Source organism: Ctenocephalides felis, unplaced genomic scaffold (genome assembly GCF_003426905.1).
Source record: "Ctenocephalides felis isolate EL2017-DRISC unplaced genomic scaffold, ASM342690v1 CF-g0.4_SCAFFOLD_01492, whole genome shotgun sequence".
NCBI classification, from domain to species: Eukaryota; Metazoa; Arthropoda; class Insecta; order Siphonaptera; family Pulicidae; genus Ctenocephalides; species Ctenocephalides felis.
Genome location: NW_020537646.1, coordinates 10,402,988 through 10,423,520, shown reverse-complemented (window position 1 = coordinate 10,423,520; position 20,533 = coordinate 10,402,988). Strand labels below are relative to the sequence as shown.

Genomic DNA, 20,533 nt, shown 5'->3' with positions numbered 1-20,533 from the left:
GTATAAATATATTCCTAAAATTTTGAAATGATTGATAAAGTAGTTTTTTTTAATATAAATTCCCAAAAATCACCTTTTTTTAGGCGGTTACACTAGTTGTGCTAATTAAGACTATACTGTTGCTATTCAAACTTATATTAAAATAAAAAAATAGACCTCTTTGATAATTCCAGAGTTACGTTTAGGACGATAGTCTGACAAAAAATCAACACGTTTTATGAAATTGTTTTAAAATTTTTGCAATTGGTACAGTTTTTCAGAAAATACAAATTTTCTCTCGAATACGCGATTTCTAATACTTACATAAAGCAACTCAATATAAAAAACATAAAAAATAATATTAATGAGTTATTTTTCCATGCAGCTACCGAGCTCATTAGGGCAACTGGCAGTTTATTTAACAATCGTTAATTATTTTTTTTACAAAGTCAATCCACCGAGTATTTTCTGCGATAAAAACTTTCCAGTTATTTATCCGATCGGTATTTCAAACATAAAACGGAATGTAATGACTTTTAATTATTTTTTTCTAATTATGTCAGAAATTAATATCCTATCCTTGGCATTTTCATTAAAAATTTTGATGATGTTAAAGACTGCAAATGAACGATTTTGAATATAACCGCAAGCAATTCTGATCTTCAACCGCTCTTGGCGTTGCAATATACTAGACATTTAATTAAGTATAGTGTGGCATTATTCACTTAACCTTGATTTAATGGCAATGAGGAACACGGCGATGGCTCTAAAGTGCTGATGGCGGTTTTAATGTTATATGCAGAAGTGCACTTAGGTTTTCTAAGAACTGTTGTATTAATTTATAAAGGTTTCCTTAAACTTCAAGCAATAAATAGCAATAGAATAGTTGAGCAAAAAATTCAAATCTTTTTCGTTCTACTTGATAAACCCACAAACGGGATGATCATCGGAAGATAAAAATTTGTTATAATTCCTTATTTATAAATAATCTAAATATATTGAACATTGTTTTTATTAATCTACTGATGCATCAAATTCTTAGTATGTATTTCCATTTATTAGTTAGTTAGTTCAATTTGATCTATATGAATCTATATGAATAGATAATTAGGGATTCTCATATTGCAGAATCATGTTGATTTATATTTTGTTATATATGTGCAGAAAAACCATTCAGAATTCACAATTTTTACTGATCAAATTAATTATATCCAAAATTCGCACAGTGTTATCTTTATTTTTTATCTACATCGCTATGCAATATTTATTGCAACTCTCGGAAATTGAATATCTCTTTGAAATATGTTATCCAATTTGCAATTGCTTTTAAAATGTGTATTTTGTATTTTTATAAATATGTGACTGCTACAGATTAAACTAATTATTTTAGAATTCGCGAACAATATGTTGTAAATGGGAAAAACTCTCATACTACTTCTTCCCTGAATTGAGTTGGAGTTTAACTCAGATCACAGACCTGCCTTAAGGCAGTATTACGCATTATTATTATTATGTTGTAAATACATCATTTTATTACATTTTAATTTATATCTATATTATTATGTCTTATTTGACAAGCAATGATAATAAATTAGATATGACCTTTCAAAATACATGATTGAGTTATATTTACATAATACTCTAGAATGTCTTTTCACCTCAGCACCTTATTTAGATTTTCTGTCTCAAATTAACACTGGCAACGTCTTGTCAGTCGCAAACATTTCTCTTCCTTAATTATTTATTCCAAATAGAGCAGCCCCAAGTATTTATTATGCAAATAATTCTCTTGTAACGCATTTGTGTCTTTAATGCAAAAGCTGATTAAAGAGAAGAGGATTTGAAATTTTAATACCTATTATGGTAGCTTTTCATTTTACCGATGTTATTTGGAGCGTTGTTTGCCTTGTATTTATTTTATTGAAAAGAAATGAAACATTCGAATGTTTTCTCTAGATATAGAGAAAAATAACAAATTGTATAGGAAAACATATTAAATTCTATTTTTGTCAAAGTATTTTTTAAATAATAATAATTTTATAATAATAATAGAAACTCTACTGAAACTATCGTAATATTTAATAATAAAAAGACTTTATAAATAACTTGTTATATAAATATCACCGAAATAAATTATTTATGCTTCATTTTGTTTATTCACATCAATAATAACAATTACATATTTTGCGAAAATAAATATTGGGTTAAGAATAATTAGGAAAAATCGTTTGCATTGTACGGCAAAAAATACAATGCGCGGTTTCATTTAGATTCCAAACATAAAAAAGATTTATAACTGTTTGGGTTTTCTGATTCAATGTATCATAATTTTTTTAACTAGTTATGAGTGGCATTTTGCCTTAAAGCATTAAAACAAGTATCGGAAAATTGCTTGAATTTTCCGATACGTACGCATAATAAACTTAACCAATAAGAATTCAGGTTCATTTATTTAGGTAAAATATTTGTTCAACTGTTTATTTCGATAATAATATTTTCGTTTTCACTAAAAAAGAATTAATACAATTTCGAATTGATTTTTTTCAAACATGCTTACAATATCTGTAATTGTATAAATTAAATTAGTTTGTTTAACGAATTTCATACCATCTGTTTCGTGGTCGTCAGCTGTAATCAGTAGTACCTATAAAACACGAATCGTATACAGGTGTTCGGCATAAATTCTGATTCGAACTCATGCCGAATGACGAATTTGATGCATTTTTATAATTCAACCGCTTATGGTAGACCTTCAATATTTTAGTATGCTATTTTAGTCTACGAAATCTATCATTATACAGATCTCTACCAAAAACTAATCAACGTGATTTGCAACCAATATCTTTGGAACAGTTTTTGAATGTTTATGATCGATTTAAGATTGTAGGCTAGGACTCTGGGATATGGAATTGTGGACTTTTATGCTAATTACAAAGAAACGGCTCGTACGAATGTCGCACAAAACTGACAAACAATATAGAATGGCTTTTAAATTTTTAAAATCGGTACGGCACATACACAAATTTGGTTCCAAATTTGATCTCATTCGATTCAGAATAACTTTAGCGCCGGGAAAATATAAAATTAGCAAATCGTTTTTTCACAAAATTATAAGCTACTCCTCATGGAAGTTGAAAATATTTTTATTATTTGCATTTTATTATTCGCTAGATGTGAACGGCATTTTTAAGTAACTTCCTGTACTTCCTAAATAATTGACCTAACAAGAATTGAAATTTAGCAACTTTTAATCCATTATTCCAAACTTTAAGGACTGCTTAAAACAAAACCCCTTTTCGTAAGCCTATAGTATCTTAGGATCTCCGTTAAAACTATACTGTTGCTATTAAAATAATGTTAATGAATTATTTTTCCATGCAGATACCCAGCTTTGGCCAGATACCCATAAGGGTTTTTATTTTAATAATATTAATAAACAAGTGGTAAAAAATGGATAATAAAAACATTCATTGCTTTCTTTTACGACACTTTAAAAATGAGCTAAAATTCATCGCTCTACACTAGAATACCCCCTTAAAAGTTTATATAAGCTGTAGTAATGAATTTCTTACTGTCTATCTGCATTAGTTATAATTTGTTGAGGTTGAGGGCTATTTTCACTTGGCATAATGCTATCAATATTTCTAAGTGAAAACTGATATGACTACTGCTTGACATCAGGCTAGTCGAAGCTGGATCGAATCTGGGATCTTCGATTCAGGTCCGTCTGACTTAACTTGAAATAAAATATATCATAATATGAAAATTGCTTAATAATTGCTATTTTCAATAGAATGCATGAGCATTTCTCCAATAACATGTTCTATAAACGTATAAATTGCATGATTTGGTTGAAAATGGAATGCACAAAATAAAATACTGAAGCGGGTTAAATAAGATTAATAGATTTATAATGAATCCAATTAAGTATTTGTGTATGAACTAGTTCAATACGTAATGATTAATATATTAATTACATGTAACATCTAATAAGGGTTACTACCAGGGCCGGATTTAGAAATTTGGCGCCCCGGGGCACTGACAAAAATGCCGCCCCATCCCTGAAATTTTACGAACTTTTTTTTAAAGCAATCGCGCTGCTTCAGCTGCGTAGGGACAAAATATAGAAGCCGCGTCGCAGTCTAACGGATAAACAATGTTACAGAACGCATATAAATGTAAACAAAATTTATACTTAATAACATATTTTTAAAATATCTGATAATTTGATGTGCATATGTTTTGTGATCACTTTTGTCCACCAAATGTTTCTTTTGAAAATATTGAGGCAGATTACTGATGCTCCGTGGTTTGTTAGTAACAAAACTGTACACGACGATCTTCATATTGATTTTATAAACAAAATAATACAAATCAACAGTATAAAACACTTTCAAAAACTACAACATCATTCAAACAATATAGTCACTCAGCTTCTTGAGACATCAACTTCAAGAAGACTGAAGAAGAAGCTGCCCGAAGATAATATGGAGGAACCATAGAACTACCACAACCTTATATAAACAGAATAATTGAATCATTTATTGAAGTGATTCTCTGAATATGATTGTAATATTGATCCGATAAATTTATATGTGTGTTTGCAAGTGTGTGTGTATGTGTGTGAATGAATGACATAAGCCAAATAGCTCATAGAATAGTTATGTATTCTGATTGCTATTGAAAATAAAATTTTAAAAAAAAAAAAAAAATGTTTCTTTTACAATTTTTTTTATTGGATTATCGAAACCGCTAAACCTGCCTCCCACAAATTCAAGCAGTTATTTATTCTGTAAATTTTTTTGAATGATATTGGACGCTTCTTTTCTCAAAAACTGAATTATCATTTTTGGCATTTTGGCCCGTATCTTCAAAACAGGTGGACCTGACTTGGCCAATAACTAATCAGCACGTCTCCTTATAAATAGGAATTGAATCATTTAAATCGGTTGATCCGTGTTCCCGAAATCGACTTAAATAATTAAAATATTAGATTTGTATTGATGGGGAGACGTGCTGATTAGTTTTTGGCAAAGGCAATTACGAAAAATGGTAATTGAGTTTCGATATTTCTTTTCTGAAACAGCTACGCAGCGCGATTGCTTTGCAAAATGTTGAAAAGCTTTTTATAAAATGTAATTTTTAGTACGAGATGTTTCAATAATTTGTCTTAAGGCACAATGCCATGAGTCACTAGTTTAAATTTTTTTTCGACGCTATAAGCTTGGAAGTGCACAAATTCGTCATTTTAAGAGGGCTCGAGAACTGAAGTAAATATTTTTCTTAAACTTTCAGCTTGTTTACGGATCTTTATATTAGCCAAATTGCCAAATAACTTATTAACCAATTTGATAATTTACGTTCGGAGAGGGAGGCAAGGCAAAATAATAAATTTTAATAATTGGTTATTTCAACCCAAATTTTGCATTGCAATCGTATTATGTTTTGTTAATTATATTTCTTGAAATATAAAAATGTTGGTAAAAAAATTTGATTATATTGTATAGAATTTTTTTCTCACTATCCAAATTTTGCCGCCCCCAAAAATTTGCTGCCCTGGGCAGTAGCCCCGATTGCCCCTACTGTGAATCCAGCACTGGTTGCTACCCAAACAACAAAGACCATAATTTACGAAAGAGATTATTCAAATCGTTCAAAATTCTGCCGCAGATTGATCCCGTCAATCATTGTTTTCAAAGGAGCAAACTTATGTAAAACTTAAATGATTTGAATAATAACCTACGGCCATTAATCAATCTTTATACATAATCAATAACCGAAGTTTAAACAGTCACAAACCCTTTCTCTGGCATATCCTCCGACCGAAGCTGACGGCCCGGTAACCGCAGACTAACTTGTCAATCTTTATTTTGATAACCGGCGAAGACGTGGCCCGTCGGAGGCATCGAGGAGGAATCGAGGAGGCATCGTAGTAGAATTGATGGCGCCGAAACGAATTAGTCGTGAGTGGAGCGCGTTTGCCGTTCGCCGTTCGCAGCACTAATCTGCGTCAGTGAATTGAAAGGATCAACGATATGGCGAACGATGAAGGCATAACCGCCCGTGGCGGCATGCCATTTATCGGACGGATTATGTTGCTATCGCCCCCCCCCCGAATGATCATATATTCAACTGGAAATCCGTCTAATACTCGGAAAGGATATTAGAAGGTTTACTCTAGATTGATATGGTCAATTTTCATCTTTTGATCGTTCCTGTTGAATCGTCTTTGATATAGATATTTTGAGCGATTTCATTGCCCTATGTGGTAACTTGTTAGGCTTATTAGTTTTTAGGGCAATGTGAAATACGTTATGCTATATTTATGTTACCTTCTACCCTATTATGTATAATTTTGTTAGACCATCAGCCGAGCCATCGCTTAAAATTAGTAGAAAATTATTATTAGAGTCCAGTTCATAAATTAATCTACATCTAAGTCTTTGTAAAATATTTGGATAAAAAGTTTTAAAAAAGTTCTGGGCTTGAAAAATAATTTTTGGATTGAATTATTCTGGATAAAAATAAATAACAAAAAAGTTAGGAATATCGTATGATAAATATAATATCACCATTGTATTACAAACAATTAAAGTAAAAGCAAAGATAGTCTCTTCGAGTTTATTCGCAATCACCTAACAAAATCTTACTATATGTTTTTGCCAAGTTTAGTAATTAATATTTACTGTTCAATTTATTCTACTACTTAATGTATTGCTAATATTATTATTAGCACTTACTAAGAACTATATCAAACTATAAAAATTATAAAACAAATAATTTTAATCGTAAACATTTTAATTTTATGATATCTGTCGCGTGGTGAGAGCTTCACCATAAGATGGAATAAATTCTAACACGAAATTTTTTAATTTTGGTAGAACTATGAAAATAAAGTAAAAGACTGAAAATGGTTGATATAGTTAAAAAAAATTCTTGGATTTCATTATGCTTTTTGAAGGCATGTTTTAAAAAATCCTTAGTTCAATCTAACATTTGAAATAAGAATATAAAGAAGCAAAATTGACGATTTAAACACCCCTTTATTTTTAGGGTATATTTATTTGAAAACAGTAATAATAAAGTGATATAATATAAACGGCATATCAATTTAAATAAAGATCTAACTTAACGATTCCTTAATTTACTGGTAATTCTTTTCTTCCTAGCTATTCGACAAACGGGTATACAGAATCGTTACACTGTCCTTGCCAATATCTGAAAGCACTCGTGCATAAAAAGTAGACAACTTCTATTCTCATCATGACACAGAGTGGGTTAGGTAGTTACCTAGTGGTAGTTCGACTCAGCAGTAGATAGAAATACGTTTTGTCTATTTTTAGAATCTCAATCTTCGTAAATAGTTTTGTCGAGTATGCATACTACAGATTTTTGACATCAGTTTGTAGGATACATAGTAATAGAATACACTTGCGTAGTAGTAACAGCTACTTTATTTACCCTAACAATTAGTCTTTGCCATGATCTCTCAAAGCATTTTAAAATACTTAACATTACTTCTCCCCATTAGTCTAATTCACTAAACCGATATATAATCATGTTATTTTATTGCGATATTATAGCCTTTGTTAATATTATAATATGATGAGCAGATAATATGAAAAAAGTGCTAATGGCTTCATTGGCAGTGTATACAATACCTGCCCATAGTAAAGAAATTTGAGCATGGCTTTAGGTCCATTAATTATGTTTCTTACATATAATCGATAAGGAAAGTTTTAACAACAGCAACCGCCTTCGGTAACTTTTTTGCCACTGCGCGGTTAACCTGAATAATTTCTCAAAAATATGAAGAAGGACTTTAAGAATAAAGGAAATAATATAAAAATGGATTTGTACTTTTAATATAATGTAATATTACTACATTAATTCATTATGTTATTATTTCGAAGAAGTCTATGCTCAATTTGTTATATATAAGCCAAGTAAAATATAATATGCATGCATAGAACTTAAATTCTAGTAAAATAATTTAATCATAATGCACCAAATTTATTAAAATTAATAAAAGTATGTATGTATTTACGCTAATGTCTTCAAAATATGTCCAATACGGTATAAAAATCTATATCCAATATAGTAAAAAATTCTTTTTATCATTGATATTTATATATCCTCAGTGGTTGCATCCAAACCAATTAATTATGTTACGGTTTTTGCACATGATCGATCATATTCTTGCGGTAATCATCGCCCAACTTATCAATCTTTTATGTTAAAAATAACTTTAAGGCGGAGAAAAGTACAGTCAAGTTGCAATGAGGTCGTAAATATCAGTTATTAGTTTGTTTCCAAGATAAAATGCACTTTTAAAAAATTTAAACAGACACATTTGTCTAATAAAAAAGAAAAATCGCATGCAGATTAGCAAATAATATTGAGAAAATCATAATTAAAAGAAGTATACTTTCAAAATAAACTGTATCAAAACACTAACATAAAATTAATGTATTTTTATCTTCAACTAGACTTATTTTCTTTTAATTATTTATTTGAACAGCAATTAGAACTTAAGGGGGTATTCTTTAGTAGTATTTTTTTTAATATATAAAAAATGAAAAGGCTTACTACTGGGTAACCTTTTAGATCTAATGTTTAATATTTCATATATAATCAAAATTACTGAACGTCTTCCTTTTTGTAGAGACAGATTGTAATTCAATAAAGAGAAAAAAAAATTCGATCGGTATTTCTAACATGAAATGGAATGTAATGACTTTTAATTTTTTTAAATTATGTCAGACTTTTATTAAAATAGATAATACTCTAATAATAATTTTATTAAAATAAACAATTTTAATTTATTTTATTAAAATAAATAATACTTAGATGATACTAGATTTAGATACTAGATTTTGTGGGTTTTTTAAAAATAGGTTTTTAGGAATTAGAAATTATGGAATCCGAAAACCGGTTTTTAGTAAAAAATACTGGATTTTAATGTATGAATTACACTTAAAAAATTAAAAGTTAAATGTACCAGATTGATGAAACAATTGAAAAACACTGTTGCAAATACATCCCTGTCCATTATTTTCCCATCATAAAAATAATTAAATCCTTGTATGTATAAATTATATATAAACAAAAAAGAGTTAATTGTTTTTAACGTTATTTAATTCATGTCAATTAATATTTTTTGTTCCACTAAATTGCATAAAAACTTCATTATCCATAAAAGTGAATTTCAGCGAAAAACTGTTTTTAATCACTTCTTTTTTCTGAATTTTTCGATACAATAGTTGTTGCAAATAAATAATCGTTCTTCGTATCGCATCCCTATTATAAACATGTTTACACACTTATATGTAAAAATTATACATGAACAATGAATAATTAATTGCTTTTATTTAAATCTTGTTAATACTTTTTTTGTTCTTGCATAAAAAATGTATTATCCATAAAATTTAATTTGAGTCAGTACCTGCTTTATCACTTGCCAAAATTTTTTGTTCGGTCAAAACCGGTTTCTCGGAAAATCTGTACTTTCGGGGTTTCCAAATTGTCCTTATTTGGATCAACTTCAGTTTGTAATGCAAACTTTTAACTCGTTTTATTGATGACAAACACTTCTGTATATTGGAGGGAAATTGTCTAAAATCTTATAAACTTTTAGTAGATTTCTCAACTCCTTGTCTATTATTCTATTGATTGATTCGAACAAACCGCCGTCGCTAACGAAATAAACAGAAGACAGTATATCCTCCATTTCGCAGTTGTATATGAACTGGAAAAGCTAGAAAGGCAGAAAGGCAGAAAGCCAGAGATCGTATAATCACATGTATTAGCCGCGCGCCAAATCGAATAAATTGGACTGTATTTCTTTAATGCGATGTCATTAGCCGGCGGTTGTTGTTGTTCGATACATTGGCATCAAATGTCTATTTAATGATTTTGTATTATTTAACGAATTAATTCAAGGGAGGGATTTGTTATTTAGACCTATAGGTGAATCAATGATGGGAGGACTGCTATAAATTGCTATGAATCTTTTCTTTATTTAGAAAGTCTTTAGGTTAAATACCCGATAAATTACATTACGATATGAAAATGAAAATAAAAATAAATAATACACAAAAATTTAGACGATAAAAACAAAAGGGCTGTAGGTATGCAAATAAATGAACTAATTTCGATTTTATTATTGAGCGTGATATTTTAAATAAAACTAGTGGGATAGGTGGCATCGTGCCTTAAGGCAAATTGCTGGAACTTCCCGTTCCGTAACGAAATGTTCGAGGAATACTGAATGTTTTCAAATAGATTATTATAAATATTGTAATATTGTCTAATATTTATAAGAATTATATAAACTAAATTGCCAAGTTGAAATTATTTCTTTAAAGTATATTAGAACTATAGTCAGAATAAAAATAAAATCTGAATTATTTTCGAAATACAAAAAATTAAAAAAAAAAATTGAAACAAAATTTTTTTTTCCAAAATCAATTATTTTGTTAAGACAAGCAGAAAGTTCTTTGAATCATTCAAATCCGACGCTTAGTTCTCTCAAAAACTGCCATTTTTTACATATTTAGCTCCGAATCTTCGAAATGGCTGGGCCTGCCTTTGCCAAAAACTAATAAACACTTCTCCCAATCATTATTAATCAAATGTTTTTTAGATCATTCAAATCGGATACTCCGTTCTCTCAAAAAGTCGATTTCTATTTTCTGCACTCTTTGCTCCGTATCCCCGAAACGGCTGGACCTGCCTTTGCCAAAAACAAATCAGCTCTTTTCCCTATCGATAGGAATCGAATGTTTTTTGAACCATTCAAATCGGTTGATCCGTGCACCCGAAAACGTGACTGGAAATTTGTATCCATACATACATACACACACACACACACATCCATTTTTTCTGAGGTATGCCAAAATGTTCAGAAACCTTCAAAACGTCGAGAAATGTAAAAAATTTCAATTCCGATTTTCGGCCCATTACAATAACTTACCCTACGGGAAGTTAAAAATAGATCTTCACATGACTAACGGGTCAACTAAATCTTAAATATCACTAAATTATTATAATTATAAATTATTTTAAATATTTTATGATAATGGTTTCTCATAAGCCTTGACTTGTTTCTCATAGGTCTTATTTTTTTTTCAAATATAATACTAATGTTCTCAATTACATAATTCTATAATTAACACATTATGCATCATGTCAGTCACATGGGTCTGACGCTAGAAAGTTGTGACACATCGATTGCCTCCTACTTTGGAATATTATCGTTAAAAAATTCTATACTTGAATTTTTTGAGATAATGGTGGTGTAACATTTAGCGTTCACCAAAAATTCGAAAGCAAAGTTTTTATTAAGATAACAATTATTTATATAGTAAATTAGCTCTATGCGAATTATAGACAATTGAATTATCTACGATACTTCTATTTACGAATTCCCACATTTACGATGATAAGATTGAATTCCAATAGAAAACGTGTCCAGGCACAACTAACGCTTCCACGAAACTTTCGCAAACACATGTGATATATTGTATGATATCAAAAGCGCCCAAATAGCATCACGCTTTATATTTGACGTTTATATTGAATGTTTACCCATGTATTTTCTGACGTATATATTAAATGGATTTCTCAAACTTGTTGGAATTACAATAATCAGAATTGAAAATGATAAATTGTACTTTGTATCCTATATGAATTTTTATTTGTTAAAGAATATGAATAATTAAAGTAACTTAACACGTTAAACGCCACGTTAAAGGGCCATGGTAAATTTATTGGGTAATATTATAAAAATGTATCAAGAAAACTTAATGTACAAAAGAAATTTTTTTCGGAAAGTTTCTTGAAAAAATGCTATTTTTATGTCACACAAATATGACTGACATGGCTCTATGTAAAACTTTTTTTCTCCTTCTATTGTGTATGTCATAACTTTCTAGCGTCAGACCCATGTGACTGACATGACGTTTATTATAACTGAATATAATTTTCAATTATACGTTATTTAATTGGTTTATAAGATGTACTGTTATTTTTAAGTTAGATTCAACAGTTTTTTATATATTATCTCTGCAAAAGCTTATACTTGTGGGTGGAAAAGGATTAACTAGATCTTTACATTAGCAAAGATATAAACAATGAGAAAATAGTAAATTAAGATTTAATTTACTTAAAAAAAACAATAAATAAATGTATAAGGATAAATTGAATTAATAGTTTTTTATTTTTGCTGATGAATATTTCACACTAAATACCAGATCAAGGTTATATACAACGTAACATTTGTAAAATAATTTAAATTAAAAAAGGGTTAAATAATTCAGCCTTTCGTAATTAAAATTATAAAAAAGGGTTGAATAATTCAGCCTTTCGTAAAATCCCTTTAAAATTCAATTTAAGGCATTGTATTTGTTTGTCCGATCGCTGTTCCTTTTTACCCAACTGATGGAGTAAAAAAAACAGGTGACAAACTTTAGGAAAATAGCCAAAGAACATTTCTATAATTAGCAATTTTACTGAACATAGTTTGATAGTTGTTTGTTTGAAACGTCCTATTTGTTGTGATAAAATTCATTTGGATTAGACACTATACTGAAAGTCAAACTGGACCTTTGTGCTTCATCCTACTCTATAATATTTATAAATATCCAATACAAACAAATTTCAGAAAAATAACAAAATAGGTTTTCTTGTAATTACTGAAAGTCAAACTGGACCTTTGTGCCCCATCCTACCCTTTAATAATCAACAAATATAATTCAAATTGAACATTCAACATATTTATTTCCAATAATTATTCAATTATTCATTAATTATTTCCAATAATTAAATTCCGTCATCACATTTTAATTGATATTATTGACGTTAACGAGACAATTTCAAATAATTTGAATGATATCAAAGCAGATATCAGTTTTCAATTGATGTTCCTGTGTAGTAGTTTGCAGAAACTCCATTCACGCACTCATAGTCATCATCAGTGTTGCAATAAGGGCCACAGGGCAGAGATTCGTAATCAAATTCGATGTCAAATTCAGTGGGTTGCGGAAAGTGAAGAGATGGGTTTGGATTTGTGGTCAAGGGAGAATGACTGATTGAACGATCGGATAACAATTCTCATCAAAGGTTTACCATGGGATATCTAGATAAATTAGTAGAGGAAATTTGAATAATTGGTGCCAGAACTTGGAACAATTATTATATGCTGTGCTAATATGTAATGGATTTAAAATCATATCAATAATACTATGAAAATTGCTATTTTCAATCTTATTCTTTTATCTCAGCAAAACTTATCGAGCTTATTCGTCAAAAAGTGTTTAGGAGGAACTACGAAACTTCCGACATAACTTTACATTGTTTCAGAGAATTTTAGACTTCGTGATATGAAGTTATTTGCGCCGGGGAACCATATCACGTTAAAAGCTTCCTGCATATAAAAAGAGAAACGTGTGGCAGTTGAACTTCACTAACTGCTAAAAGTTATGAAATAGGTCATCGAAAATAGGTTTATCGAAGACCGACCATTCGAATAGAATTGATTTATGCTAATATACAATATACTACAGTCCCTTGTCAAAATAAACACGTAGCTTATGCCCACAGAAACTGTGTTATTTATTCATAACATTTGATTTATTTGGATATTTGATTTATGTGGAATCCCGGAAATTGAATATTTGTTTGGAATTCGATCAAATGTCAGTAATTCTATAGGGACATTAATTAATCATTAAATTTAAATCATAATTATATTTGTATTATCAGAATGTCATTATCGAGCTGTCTATATATTATTCTGCCTAATGGGCATCTACAATTTATTGGAATTCATGTAATGAGTGATGTTCAACCGTTAATTATAAAATCCTGTGGATAATACTGCAGGATTATAATTTTAAAAGTAATGAAATATTGGGAATTTAAATTATTAATATAGTAATGAGGTGTTAAATGGGTTAAATGGGTAGTATAGAAACTAAATATTTGACATATTCATTAAAAAATAATTAAACTAGTGGGGTGTATGGCATCGTTCCTTAAGACAAATTGCAGGAACTTCCCGTATCGTAACGAAATGATCGAGGAATATTAAATGTTTTCAAGTAGATTTTTATAAATAAATACTGTAACATTGTCTAATATTTATAAGAATTATATAAACTGAATTGCAATGTTGAAATTATTTGTTTAAAGTATATTAGAACAGAATTAAAATAAAAATCTGAATTATTTTCAATATACAAAAAAAAATTGATACAATTTTTTTTCCAAATTTAATTGTTTTGTTAAAACAAGCAGAAAGTTCTTTGAATCATTTAAATCGGACGCTTAGTTCTTTCAAAAACTGCTTTTTTTTGAACATTTAGCACTATATCTTCAAAATGGCTAGGCCTGCCTTTGCCAAAAACTAATAGCCACTTCTCCAAATCATTACTAATTGAATGTTTTTTAGATCATTCAAATCGGATGCTTCATTCTCTCAAAAACTCCTTCTATTTTTTGCACTCTTTGCTCTTTATCTCCGTAACTGCTGTGTCTGCCTTTGCCAAAAACTAATCAGCACATCTCCTTATCGATAGAAATGGAACAGACACACACATCCATTTTTTCTGAAGTATGCCAAAATGTTCAGAAACCTTCAAAACGTCAAGAAATGCAAAAAATTTCGATTTCGATTTTTGGACGATTACATTTACTTACCCTACGGGAAGAATATGTAATAAATAATTGATATATTTCATGTCTCATAAAATAACGATCCTAAAAAATATTATTAAATATTTATTTTATGCATTCCAAAGTTAGCATTTGAATGTAAATCTGGAAATTATCTAATATGAATTTATATTTATATTATATTATCAACAGTTGCATAAAATTCTCGACATAATAATGAAATATGTTTCGCATTTATGCCAATATAGTAAGTTTTTAAGATTATAATAAGTACATTAAATTTTTTATTGCTATATTTCAATGATTCTTTTAAACAAGAGATTTGGTAGCTATTCAAAAACGTCTTGTGGATTAATTTTAGTAACAATTCATTCAAATTTCATGATCTTTTATACCTTTAGTTAGTGAACAATAAAAGTCTATTTTCTTTCCCAGCTTCCGGCGATGTCGACGTCCTTAGCCGCCCTTCCAACAACGGGTCTAAGCCGAGAGCGTTGGCAGCATTTGGAGGAAGGCGATTTATTCATGGAATTAATTCGGGATATAGCGAACGAGTTGGACATCGATGTCCTCTGCCATAAGATATTGGTCAACGTCGGGTTACTGACACATGCCGACCGGGGGTCCCTGTTTTTAGCCAAAGGCGATCCCACCGATAGATATTTAGTGCCTAAGCTGTTCGATGTCACGCAGGATACATGTAAGTGGAAATTTTCATTTTTTTGGATTTTGGAATAATATTTAGGTCATGTTATTTATTATATGGCATTCGATGTGTTTCGTTAAATATATATTTATGGAAAAAATGTTATGAAAGAAATATTTATAAATATCAACATGTGATGGAAAATAACAAAATTTCTGAGTACTGATGGTATTAAAAGTGCAATACGCATACACACACACATATATATATATATGTATATATATATATATATATATATTAGGGTGGTCCTTAAAAATGTCATTTTCGAATTTCCTTGCTCCCAGGGGCTCAAATGGTTCCAAATTGATAAAAAACAATTGTCTGAAAGTTTTAGCTCTTAATATTAACGTTTAGATAGAGCGCAATTCAATCAAAGTTTGTATGGAAAGAGCAAGGAAAAAATTTTGAAAATTAAAAAAAAATGTTTTAGGTATAACTTTGCGACAAATGAATGAGTTTTATTCATTAATTTGTTCGCGAAAATACATCTAAAAAGCATTTTTAAAATTTTTGAAAATTTTTCCATGCTATTTCCATACAAAACTTTGATTGAATTGCGCTCTATCTAAACGTTAATATTAAGAGCTAAAACTTTCAGAGAATTGTTTTTTATCTATTTGGAACCATTTGAGCCCCTGGGAGCAAGGAAATTTGAAAATGACCATTTTAAGGACCACCCTAATATATATATATATATATATGTACATGTACCTATATATAAATATGTATTTGTTTTTGGACGTTTTTTGAAATCCATACGTATCGGATCATTGATTTTAAATTAAATCATCATGAATTGTAATATAAAGATAAACAATTTTAATTATTTTAAGATTTCTTTATTATTATTATTATCATTATTATTCTGAAATTGTTACATATCCTTTGGTTGACATTATTAAAGTTAACAGTATATTTCACTGAATGAAGGCTAGGATAGGTTAGCCGAACGTATGAATTTCGAATAAATTTTCAAAACATTTTTTTTTGACGTAATACCTGATCTTTAAACCTGACTAATATATTACTAGTATTTCTATATCATTTATGATTATATAAATATATATAACATCCTTTAGCTTATAGGCAATAGATGCCATGGTGCTTTCTGCGATAAAATTCATAAAAATTTAAAATTTTGTTACAAATCGATAACTTCATTTTCTTAAATCTCTCAATAAAATATAGACATTACGATCGGACATTTAAATTAATTGTGTCGATATTTTTTAATATCCGACGGTTGATTATGATACTATCACTTTCTAATTGATCCTAGTCGAGTAAAATGCAGAAAACCTGAAAATTTTGTAAAAAAACACGATTATATACCGTTTTATTAAATATCTTGATTAAAATGAAGATATCTTGTTCGAACTTTTCAAAATGTTAATAGCGTCGATTTATATCTGAGACTACCAACAATTTCCCATGTCCCGCTCTCGAGCAAAATGCGAAATTCATTCTTTTTGCCAACTAGAATGATCGTACAAAATTTTGATAATATTGTATAAAGTGTGATACAGATTATCAAATATTTTGCTGATTTTATATTATATTTTTAATATAAAAAATCACAATTTTTCGGTGATTACTTCACAAATCACCAAATATTTTGTCTAAGAAATATGAATCAGTAACAGATAACTGAAGAAAGATAAGTTCATGAAAAATGTAAGTTATCGTATCATATCATTTGTACGTTTTTTTTTATTACACCAGCACATGAATATTTTATTGACTTAGCATATGCGTAGAATATACAATGAAATTAATAATGCAAAATTTGATCAGGCCCTCGGATTTATGACTATTGTAATTTGCACCATGTTCGTGTATAGGCACGTTGTTGCCCATGAATATTAATGGTGAAAATTACATTGTTTGGTCTACGTTCTTATTTTTCACAAAATTTGTTCAGAAAGGAACACATCTATCACCCAATATTGAAATATATTATGATGTTATTGAATCCATTGAGAACTACAAAAATTATAATTGCTGATATTTTTTTTATTCAAATGGCGTCGTCCCAAAGAAGTATTTTAGCCATTTCTAGCAATTTATTAATTGTAGAGTAGAGGCAGAAAAAAAGACTCTACTTATTTAGACATTTTTAATATTAGTTTTCAACTTCATTTAAAATATTTACATTTGTTTCCCCAACGTATATCTTACAAAAAACTAATTTTAAATTCATTTTTAAACAAATTATCTGGTTTTGCCAAAATTATAAAGATTTGATTACTGATTAAGTATCATTAAGACATTTACAATGACAATTTCAATTATTTATGAGTATATAAATCATCTAAAAATCGTTAATCCATTCTCTCACGTGATAATTAACCTTCATACGATATTTTTTCTATTTACCAATAAAGTATTCATAAATGTTTGCTCATATAATGACGCATTTTGGTTCGATATGCGTTCATTATTATTTGTTTAATAAAACAACGAATGAATGAAACTCAAATTTTATAATTTTTATACAAATGTCTTAAGAGAAGCAGTATTAACCAGTTTTATCTGTCAAATAAGTGCAAACTATCACAATTAGCACTTTTCACGGGTTAAGGATTATTAATCGTGTAAATATTCGTCATAATAGAATGTTATTTTTTAACTGATTTGTAGATCACAAGGTAATAGAAATTCAAGGAAATACAAATGTGGGATAGACAGACATTAGATATTTTGCATTAAATAAATATACTCTACTATTCTTATATAATAATTTAATCAATATAATATTGGAATATTTAATAATTTTATAAGACCTTAAAATAAAGCCAAAGCATTAAAATAATTTGAACAATAGAGAACCGTTGAAAATATTATATGTATGATAAAAGATTTTCTGAAAATTTCAAAACCCTTAAAATATTACTTCTAGTAATATATGAAATTATTTAGGTTCTCGGGAATTTTTAAAAAAATATATTGGGTGCAATACACATACTTGCAGATATGCAATATAATCTTTTCCATTCCTATATAAATAGTAACCAGTTACTGTATATATTTTGAAATATGTGAGACTTTACAAATTTTATTATTTTTAATATCAAAACCAATTAGTATCTTCATTTAAATTAATATTGAAAGAGAATTATTACGTTTTTCCTATGTTCATTCGGCAATTTAAATGGCAAGCCGCTTTTTGTCACTTTCCAATTCCATCCAAAATTTTCGTGTGTCAACTTCAAGTTTACAATGGAGTGGCTCGTGGAAAAATATTTATCTAAATAATAAATCTATTGCACAATACTAGTCAATACCTCGAGTTGACAAACAATGTGTGTATTCTAAATATTCGAATCATATAATGGCTGCGTGCGCCAAATGGACAAACCGAGCGACAAACTTTTCATGTTTGAATAATATTTAAATTTTTTTGGTTACCGAATTATAAATCATAGGTATTTTCAGATTTGATCGAATTTAACAAGATGGCAATTGACTTTGAAAGAATTGAAATTAATATTTTATAATTTATTTAAAAACCTTTGCTGGTTTAAACTACTTTTTATATATATTGTTTAAAAACGATTAAACATAGGGATCCATCATTATGTGTATGTCTATGTGTGTTCGGTTACAATATCTCGTCCACGATTTTGGGAGCACGGAGCAACCGATTTGAATGATTCGAAAAACTTTCGGGGAGATATTCTGATTAGTTTTAGGCAAAAGCAGGGAGCAAAAATGCAGAAGATAGCATTTTTTGAGATAATGGAGCATCCGATTAGAATGTTTCAAAAAAACATTTGGTTCGTACTGATGGCAAGGTACCAAAATTCATGAAATTCTTCTTAAGAAGTTTTCTTATATAGTTAAAATAAAGAATTTCAACTTTCTTCAGTTAAACTGATTTATTTTAGTTTTAAAATGTTAATATGACAAAATTAAGAAATATGAGATAAAGTCCCAGTAATTAATTGGAAAAATTGAAGTACCAGCAATTTGCCTTCAGACACAATGCCACGCACCACTAGTTAATATCCTTTGAACACTGCAAAAAGTTGCTTTTCATATAATCTTCGAGATAAAAACAATATAACCCTAAGAGCTCGATTATATTAGAAAGGTTTTGCTACAATGTATTGAATAGATGCTTTATTTCAGTCGTTTATAGGTCACTAGAATGAAGTATACTATATTAGGGACCCATTCTTTACGATTATTGAAAGCAAAAGGCTATGAAATATCGTTTCTATCGAAATAAGTATTGACCTTTTATAAAGCCTGTACATTACTTCATTTTATTACGTCGTTATAAAATGCTTGTGATGTAGATCAGAAGCATTTATCTTCAGCTTTATAAGCACCTGTGATAAAGTATGAAAATAGCGACCATTAATATAAATTTAATAGTAATTCAAATGACTAGTCAGAAAATAACATAAATACATATATATATATATATATATATATATATATATATATATATCAGACATTAAAATGTTTTCATTATATTGGATTTGATTGCGTACTTTATCACATTTTCATTTCACAATAAAATATAATGCCACATTATGCTGATTTTCTTCCGGTTATGATTTAAAATAATTTAGGACCTAAAGCCTGTTTTTGCAATACTAGTATAAGTTTATATTATTAAAACGAATTGAATCCTATATCCTTGTATCCTGACAAAGATATAAAAATACCAATTGTTTTTTTTTTAGCAAAAGATACTGAAAATGATACAACTGTAAATTTAGCACCTTTAGTAATTATAAAATATTAACAAATTATTTATTTATATAATAAATTTGATTTTGCAAATTATTTTATTAATGAGGAGTTTAGAAGGATGCAATATTTATTTCACCGCCAAATATCAATTTTCTTCCGCACTTATTATATTATTAATTAATCATTTTAGTCATTATTCATGCCTCAATTACCAAATTTCCTCCTTTATAATTTACCATAAATGCAAAGAGTGGTATTTTATTTTTGAGAGAGAACTTGCATATTAAAAATGTGTTATAGAAATACCGTGCTTTTATTTGCTTACAGCAACAGTACTAATTGTGGAATAGTTTTTCTGTTTCCATAACAAAGTCGCTTATTACTGATGGAATTTTCTGTTAGTTATATTTGCACAAAGCGAAACGTGCTGCATATTTTATTATGCACATATACAGGTACGAATTTATG

At 28.8% G+C, this 20,533-nt stretch overlaps 1 protein-coding gene across 1 annotated transcript in view; it reads left to right on the top strand.

Annotated features, from left to right (window-relative positions):
• The window catches only part of LOC113370817 (cGMP-specific 3',5'-cyclic phosphodiesterase-like), a 34,505-nt gene extending 14,388 nt beyond the window's left edge, over positions 1-20,117 (top strand). Inside the window, exons 3-4 of the mRNA XM_026611502.1 lie at positions 15,091-15,355; positions 20,056-20,117. Coding sequence (XP_026467287.1) covers positions 15,091-15,355; positions 20,056-20,117 — 327 coding nt within the window. The remainder of the gene's footprint in view (positions 1-15,090; positions 15,356-20,055) is intronic.
• The last annotated feature ends 416 nt before the right edge of the window (positions 20,118-20,533 follow it).